This window comes from Scyliorhinus canicula, chromosome 20 (assembly GCF_902713615.1).
Source record: "Scyliorhinus canicula chromosome 20, sScyCan1.1, whole genome shotgun sequence".
NCBI classification, from domain to species: domain Eukaryota; kingdom Metazoa; phylum Chordata; class Chondrichthyes; order Carcharhiniformes; family Scyliorhinidae; genus Scyliorhinus; species Scyliorhinus canicula.
In genome coordinates this window covers 27146915-27156143 of record NC_052165.1, presented here as the reverse complement: position 1 = coordinate 27156143, position 9229 = coordinate 27146915, and the positions used below count along the sequence as shown (strand labels likewise).

General features: G+C 45.9%; 1 protein-coding gene across 1 annotated transcript in view; it reads left to right on the top strand.

The window, feature by feature from the left end:
* Positions 1–5609: 5609 nt before the first annotated feature.
* Positions 5610–9229, top strand: part of LOC119954981 (protein kinase C-binding protein NELL2-like) — a 320987-nt gene continuing 317367 nt past the window's right edge. The window contains exons 1-2 of the mRNA XM_038780757.1: positions 5610–6277; positions 6925–7053. Coding sequence (XP_038636685.1) covers positions 6226–6277; positions 6925–7053 — 181 coding nt within the window. The 5' untranslated portion in view covers positions 5610–6225. The remainder of the gene's footprint in view (positions 6278–6924; positions 7054–9229) is intronic.

Sequence of the window (9229 nt, the reverse complement as noted above, 5' to 3'; positions counted from 1 at the left end):
AAACTTGTTTTTTTAGTATCTGGTATAAATCACACTGGTGAACAATTACTCGGTTGTATAAATTGTTCAATTGCACTTAACTGGAGTAAAACACACATCAGCCATGAAATTGAATAACAGATGTTAAGATTTAATGGCTGTATTTAATGCAAGAATTTCCGAGATTTTTTTTCTATTTTGTCATATTTGTACCTTTATATAAAAAAGTGAATTTTGTTTCTGCTCCCTTGATCGGTCAGGGAGAGAGTGAAATGCTCTTTCCCTGTCCTGCCCATTCCTATCATCCTTTAAGTACATGTAATGGGAGTGATATGGATTTATGAGGAAGCAACTTGTTTTGCATAACAATTTACCCTTCCAAGGATAACATATTGCAAAGTAATTACTGCTTAGACCTGAACTACAAGGGTGTAGTCAGTTCTGAATCACAGAAAGGCCTGTGCATTTGGGTGAACATATGTTTATCTGTCGTACATTTCTTAAGCATTTATTTTGTATGTACTATACATTCTTCTTCTTGTAAAGTTCAGCCAGTTCTGCACCAGAGTGAACTAATACAGATGGGAAGATGTTTTGCAGTGAACAATGCATTTGATGTTATTGGTACCAACGAACACCTGATACCACCTGAAGTGAAGGAAAACCATTTGCACATTTTAACAGAAACAGGTCTTTCAGGAAACATGGAGCCAATAGTTTTTGTGTATGTTTGGTAGATAATGGGCTGGATTCTCCGCACCCCGACGCAGAAATTGTGTCCAGCGGTGGGACGGAGAATCCAGTTCCAAGCATGGAATCGGGACCGGCGGCGGTTCCTCGCTTCTCCGGCCCCAAAAAGCGGCAATGGCCCCACCTGTGGCCATTGCCAGAGGACCGCCCCACTATTCTCCGCCCCAGCCGAAGTAATGATGGCGTGGATTTAATCTGGTCCTGCCGTTCGGGATACTCATGTGGTGGCTGCGGACTCAGTCCGGTGCTGCCATGGTGGCAGATGGGCCGATCGGAGGGCGGGGGGTGGCCTCATATGGGACCGGGGTATTTTTGAGTGGGCGCTGTGGTATGGGCACACGGCTGATTGGGGCACTATTTCCACAATCCAGCTCCACGGTCTGAGTCCGACATGGAGCACTGTACGGCCGCTGACCCGGAATTGCGGGGGCCGTATCTGTAGCTGGAGCTGCGAGCTTCACGACAGCTCCCTGCTAGCCTCCTGCAGGACTGTGAATATGTGGCCTTTTGACGGCAATTTTTCTGGTGTAAAAGGCCACAGTTTTCACAACGGCGTGGGGACATAGTCCCTGAAACAACGAATCCAGACCAATGTTCTTGCGCTTTATTCTATCTGATAATTAACTTGCATGTTCTTACTTAGTCGTCTCTTATTCCACATATGCCACAAAGTTAGTTGTAGCAAACTCAGGCTTACTGACTCTCCAGTGAAATGTTTGATTGCCATGATTTGCGATGCAATTTACTTCCCATAGAATCCCTACAGTGCAGAAGGCCCTACACTCAGCCCATCGAGTCTGCGAAAGAACACCCTACCTAGGCCCATTCCCACACCCTATTCCCATAACCCCACCTAACCTGCACATCTTTGGACTTATTAAGATAAAATCATTAACCATTTATCATGAAAAATATCAGTGCTAATAATCCATGGTTTAATACATCAGGATTAAGGAAGTGTTTCTCAAGATATCCAATGCTAAAGCCTTTAATCTCTATCCAGGCAATGGCTGAATCCTCTGAAATTCACATTTGAAAGTATTAATTTCAATTCATCTTTAGAAGACAGCATTCAGATTACATTCATTCTTACATAAACTGTGCAGGCTAGTAACTTGAAAAGCCACAGGAGTGCAGCATTTCTTTTGAGATTAGAAAGGAGACAAGTTCAAATTGGCTTGACTTTGCTAAAACTGATCTTCGCTTTCATCCATCAGAATGTATATTTGTACAGAATGATTGCTTCTTCCTCACTTTCAAACCAGAGAACACAAAACAAGAAGACCTCATTAAAAAAGGTACCATATCATTCACAGCCTTTCCCCAAGAAAGCAGGAAAATTGGCATCAATATATACTGACCATTCCCTGCACTATCACATGGAGCATGGAAGACTAGAAACCTGGATGTCATAAGCCAGACAAAAATGGAAGAGGAGAGAAACAAGTGCCACTGAAATATCCAGGATAGGTAAAGAGTGTAATTGAGTTGTGGGCAGGCGAAGATCAACGTGCTTCCCAGAATGCCAAATGCATGATACAAAATCCCTAACAGGCACCTAAGTTTCTAGTCTTTAATATTTCATCTTTCATTTGTTCTCAGGATGTGTGCGATGCTATTGAGCCTGCCATTTACTGCCCATCATACATTGTCCTGAGAATAGAGAAGTGGAGTCTTCTCCTTGAATTGCCACAGCCCTTGTGATGATTGTAGTCCCACAATAGTACTGAAATGATCTGTTGCTGATAACATAACCCATTTTTCTTCTTATTGAACATTGTGGTGATGTTTTGCAACTGGGCAAATTTTGAAATAATTTCAGAGGGCACTAGAAGTCAATGACATGTTGACTGGGACTCATGTCAAATGTAGGCCATCAATATGGATGGCAGACTACCTTCCCTGAAGCACCTTAGTGAACTAGTTGAGTTTTTATAATAGCCTGTCAGTTTCATGGTTATTTTTATGTCACTGACCCACAAATTACAAGATTTATTGAATACAGTTTCACAAGAGTGGGATTGTAACACACTGGTGTACTAGTTCAGTAATATAATCACTGGGCAATCATGAGCATGTAAAGTATTTAATAAAAAAAACAATGATCTGATTCTCACTGTAGCAAAACTACAGGCCATGATTGTAGTTAAATTAACCATCTGTTTGGAATCAATAATTGCAGGCCATAGAACCATGACAAACAAAGAAGGCCATTCAGTCCATCGTGTTTATGCCAGCTCTTTGAAAGAGATGATGGCCAATTAATCTCATTTCCTCACCAGACATCTCAAAATATTTTACAGCCAGTGAGGCCCCGGGGCTGTCCGGATTCTCCGGCATGCGATGGGCTGAAGTCCTTCCCGTTCTATGCTGGTCCTGCCGGCGAAAATTGGAGTTGGTCCCTTACCGGCGGAACCTGGTGGCGCGGGCAGGCTCCGGGGTTCTTGTGGGGTCGCAGGGGGATCTGGCCCCAGGAGGTGCACACACAGTGGCCTGGCCCGCGGTTGGGGCCCACCAATCCGCAGGCGGGCCTGTGCTGTGGGGGCACTCTATTCCTTCTGCACCAGAGGCCGTGGCACCAAGCCCCTATCCCACTGGCCGGCAGAGGGCCAACCACTCCGGGGCGGGCCTAGCCCCTGAGGGTGCGGAGGATTCCACACCTTTGGGGTGGCCCGCGCTGGAGTGGTTCATGCCACTCCGTCCCGCCGGGGCCCCGCCGGGTACGGGAGAATCCCACCCCACATCTCTAGAATCAATCTGGCAAACCTCCTCTGAACTGCTTCTAATGCAATTACATCCCTCCTCAAATAAGGAGGCCAAAACTGTATACCGTACTCCAGGTGCTGTCTCACCTGTGCCTTGTTCAGTTGCACCAACATTTCCGTACTTTTCTATTCTATTCCTTTAGCCATAAGTGCCAAAGTTCCATTTGCCTTCCTTATTGCTTGCTGAATCTGTAGACTAGTTTTCTGTGATTCATGCACGAGGACACCCAAATCCCTCTGCCCTGAAGCACTTAAGTTTCTCTCCTTTAGATAATAAGTTGCCATTAATTTTTCCCACCAAAATGGAGAACCTCACACTTAAGCATGTTAAACTCCTTCTGCCAACTTTTGGCTCTGCTCTTCTTTGAAAGAGTGCCATGGGATCTTTTATGCCCATCTGAGAATTTAACACCTCTTCCAAAGGACAGCACCTCTGACAGTGCTGCACTCCCTCAATAGGGCATTGGAGAGTCAACTCTGATATTTGTGTTCAAGTCCTGGAGTGGGACTTGAACCCAAACCCTTAGGGTTGGTAAATGTTCGGACAGCATGTGGCACTTGATCCACAAGGTCACTGGAAATCTTTTAATCCTAACTTTATATTGGGAATGAGCTACACTGCACTCATACCAAAGTGATGTGAAAAGGCAGCCAGGAAGGTGCCGATCATTTTTGGCTTTAGTTTGCTCAAGGATCAGAACAGGACCTTTACTTGTAGTTCTTCCTGCCTTTTGCCTGTCAATCTGGCCTTAATTCATTTCAGAGGGAGTGGCAGAATAAACTGGACATTTTCTGAGATGGTCATTCAGCTGTTTGCGTTTGTTGCGTCATTTAATCAGATTAGGGCTGATCTGTGCTTCTATTCGTGCCTTTGTTCCATGAACCCCAGCTAAACAAAAATATATCCACTTAAATCTAGAAAGTTACAGTTACCCTAGAATCCATAAGGTTTTACAGGAAATAATTTCTGAATCCTGTTACGGTGTGTAAAAGTATAGAATCCTTACAATGCAGAAGGAATCCATTCAGCCCATCGAGTGTACACTGACCCTCTGAAAGAGCACTCTACCCAGGTCCGAACCCCAATTTCAAGACTATTTTCCCTTTGTTCTGGATTCCCCCCATTAGAGGCAATAGTTCTATATCTATCTTAAATATTTTAAACACCTTGATCAGGTCAACCATCAAACGTCAATGCCCTGGGACTACAGTTGTTGCAACCTGTCATCCTGTTTGGGGCCACACGGTGGCACAGTGGCTAGCACTGCTGCCTCAGCTCCAGCGTCCCCGGTTCAATTCCGGCCTCAGATGGCTGTGTGGAGTTTGCACTTTCTCCCCTTGTCTACGTGGGTTTCCTCCGAGACCTCTGGTTTCCTCCCACAGTCCAAAGATGTGCGGGCTAGGTGGATTGGCTGTGCTAAATTGCCCCTTAGGGTCCAAAAGGTTAGGTGGGGTTACATGGATAGGGTGGAGGCGTGGGTTTAAGTAGAGTACTCTTTCCAAGGGCCGGTGCAGATTCGATGGGCTGAATGGCCTCCTTCTGCACTGGAAAGTCTATGATCTATGATCTTTATTGGACCCGTTAATTAATCCCACTCCTGACATTGCCCTTAGGGGCTGGTTTAGCACAGTGGGCTAAAAAGCTGGCTTGTAATGCAGAACAAAGCCAGCAGCGCAGGTTCAATTCCCGTACCGGTCTTCCCGAACAGGCGCCGAAATGTGGCGACTAGGAGCTTTTCACAGTAACTTCATTGAAGCTGACTTGTGACAATAAGTGATTTTCATTTCATTTTCATTTTCAAACACGGGGACCATTCTGGGCAACGGAGTGTTGGCAATAAGGCCGTTTCTAACCCCCCCCCCCCCCCCCCCCCACCACCTTGTATCATTATATCAGATGTGTTCTCATTTGATCACATAGTGTTTCTAATGTCAGCTCTGCTATAAAGCGCACAGATCACCGCAAATGTAGTTCATCTGGAAACAACGTGTAAGGTATAAAAAACCCTAAAGTAATCTCATCAAGGAGGAATTCAATTCTGCCTCTGTTCTGTGGCGGGCGGCCGGCTCTGTTGTTTGTATGTGTGTTTGGTGTGACGAAATGAGAAGGGGGTATTATTCCAGGGAATAAAATGGGATTTTGATGCCGAGATTCCCTTGTTAATCTCGTTGCTGAGTATTCTGGCTCCAGGGGCTGGATTAGAGGCACTCAGTGCTGCCTCACACATTTGGAAGGATTCTTCGCGCACTTGCTGGGCGCGGGAGATTTTCGCTCCTGTGAGGAAGCCACCAGGGAATGTGGATAGCGCTGAACTGCCAGTTGTTTTTGCTGTAATTGAACAGCGCTGGTACAGCAAGTCTCCCCAGAGACTGGCACAGAACAGCTTCCCTCTTTCATCCTCCAGCGAGTCACCGTCCCGGCACCGAGACAGCGATCGGACCGTCAAACTCGCAGCCAGCACTCCGGACCCGGGGCTCACCGGACTGCAAGCTGGGTTTGGCGCGGATGCTGTGCGTTGTGGCGTGTGCGATGTGCTGGGGACCGGTTGGCTGCGGATGGTCGGCAGTGTCTCTCTCTCCTTCGGCCTGATCGGCGGCGCCACTTCAAACCCAACCCAACCCCTTTCCCAACCCAACCACTTTCTTTTTTGGAGGCAACCCGAGGTGAAGGCGCCGGGATATTATGGACTAGGGAGTTTTGTTTCCCCCCCCCCCCCCCCCTCTCTCCACGATGGCATTCGAGATCTTCAGGACTGTCCTCGCACTTTTTCACATCACGCAAGGTAAAACCCAATTTCCCCGGCTTTTAACAGCTTGTAGAACAAGGTGGGTTTGGTGGTGGGGTATGGGCAGCGGGTGCGGATGGACAAGGGGCTCAGCATCCTTTAGATAGAGAAGGCGGTTAACACCCTGTAGATGGACAGGGCTTTTACAGCTACAGACACACACAAAAATCAGCAATAGATACAGCAGGGGTTTTAACCAGCTGTAGGTGGACACGCTCCATATGGATGAGCAAGGGGCTTAAGCATGGTATAGATTAACAATAATTTGACATGTATATGGACAAGGGCTGTAATATCTATCGATGAATCAAAACCCCAGAGTTTGCTAGTTAATCAAATTGAAGAGTAGACTTTTACTTGCGGGATGGAGATTAGAAGGTTGGAAATGAGACAATGTGAGGTGGCTGATTGGGATTTCGAGTTTAATGCATGAACAATATAAACAAGATTTATTGAGTTGCAGTCGCTTCGTTTGCGCTCTTGATATTGTTGGAACATGAAACGTGAATAAAAAATATAAGCAGATTAAAAGAGGAGTTGTCACTTTAAAGCAGATAACAATAATAGGGTCTAACTTGAATCGCCAACTTGCTTTTGATTGAGTGGAGGTGACTGTATGTCTGGTAACATCTGGTTGATGTCAGTTCTAGGATTCGGCGTCGATCCGGCCCTGGAAATTGACGTTTTCTCTGCATTGCAACTGAGTGATTCGACCGAGGGAATTGCCCAGGTCCAAGGGTTCCACAATGGAAGCAGAGCATTTCTGTTCCAAGGTAAAAAAAAAACACATCCCCTCTGCCTTCACCCCTTGAACATGCCCGGGCTGAATGCGGAGACGGTGCAGTAAGTGTGCTCTGGCTACAGGGAGCAGGATTGAGTGGTCCAATTGCCCCCCAGTGTGAATGGGACATGATTGAGAGTGCTGCGTTGCGTGGCGTGATTTCCACCACCAGTGACCAGTCTGCGTGTTTTAACACTGAGCTTCTTACAAGACAGGACCCCCCGTCCCACCACTCTGCTCCGGGAGGAGCTACATGAATGAATGATTAATGGAAACTTTACTCAACGGACAGTTAAATTAAACCGGGCGATAAGCCTGCTGGCTGGATAAAATGTAAATCAAGGCTGGTGGGAAAGGTTAAAAAGGATGACCGAGATCACTGTCGCATTTTATCTCCCCAACTAAAGCCGCCCAATGAACTGACAATTAGAGGATGGACTGATTGGAAATAATTTAATTAAAAAACCCCATCTCTGCCCAGTATGTGACAGAAGCAACCAGGAGCCGTTGCATCGTTGTCACGGGGCTGCTGTAACCTTCCTGATAAATAGCTGGGGAGATCCTGAAGATTGAGTGTGAGGTGCTTCCTTTAGTGTTTAGAATGCAGTGGAATTACTGCCACGCAGCTCCGCTTGACTGAGGGCTACTTAAAATATGTGGCGTTGGCAATCCCTCCCCTGAGCGGTGGTGCAGGATTTATTATGGGGCTTTTTTTTGCTTTAATGTTTGAAGCTTTGTGTTTCACATGTCACGTGAAGGCAAACAAACCATGCTTCACTGAGACTTGTAACACAGACAGCTTTTGAAAGAAAAACCTGCTTCTGTAAACCTTGCTGTGTGCAAATTGGCTTCTGTGTTTCCTACATTAAAACAGTGACAGCACTTCAGAAGTACCGTCTGATGGTTTTAGGATAGAACCAGAGAATCGCCGAAATGTTAAGCTGCAGAAAGAAGCCATTCAGTCCGTCGTGTTTGCCACCGCCACAAAAAAAACGAGCGGTTAATTTTAATCCAGTTTTCCAGCACCCGGTCCTTCACCTCCCGGGTGACTACTTCAGATGCAGATCCAGGCACCTTTTAAATGAGTTGAGTGTTTCAGCCTCAACCACCAACTTAGGCAGTGGATTCCTGACACCCACCATCCTCTGTGCCTGAAAACGCTTTTCCTCATGTCTCCTCTAATCCTTCTACCAATCACCTTAAATTTATGCCCCCTGATAATTCACCCCTCAGCTAGGGAAAACGTCGTTCCTGTCTCCCCTCATCGTTGGCGTACCATCAATTGTACGCGAGGCGAGTATGCAGATCATATCACCACATTAGTATTACACACCTTTATAGGTCATCCAATAGCCTATCAATCTGTCCTCATTGCTGCAATTTTCACACCCTAGCAACATTCTTCTAAATCTCTGCACTCTTTCTGGAGCAATTCTGTGCTTCTGGTAATGTCATGAAGATGTGAAAGTTCTAACACCAATGCAGGCTCTTCATTTATTAAGCACTATGTTAGAGTAAGACTAATGTGTGTTGCTGTCCAGATGTTGGCCGTCTAACCTCTATATACATTCTGGAGACTTCAGCAATTATTTCACATAAATTAACATTTAGACCTATACTTGCCACACTCGGAAAGAATGTATTAATTGCTTTTACTTAGCAAATTTTAGTAGGCAACAGTGCAGTGAAACACCTTGGGATGTATTTCTTTGTTTCAAGTGCCATATAAATACAAGTTGTTGTTGCAGTTCATCAGGTTTAAATTAAAATGGTGGACCAGTGCACATTTGCTAAACAGGAACTAGCACAAACTCATTCTTGGGCGTGTGAACATTGCTGTCAAGACCGACATTTATTTCACATCACTAGTTGCCCTCGAGAGAATGATGCTGGGGGTGAGGGAGGATGATGATGGGGGGGGAGGAAATGGGCTGTATAATTCAGGCAGGATGATAGTGATGGTTGGGAAAGCGGCACTGAACAGACGTGGGGATAGTGAGATGCAGGGAGAGTGGTGGAATGGGGTAGAATAATGATGGTGATCTGCAGGATGGTAGCAGCGACCCGAGGACAGCTATGGGCAGTTGCAGCTCACATGAAGAAGTCCTCCATTTTCCATTTCAGTAAGTACATTTTCTGTTTTGGATACAGCCTTGTTGCTTCTTTAA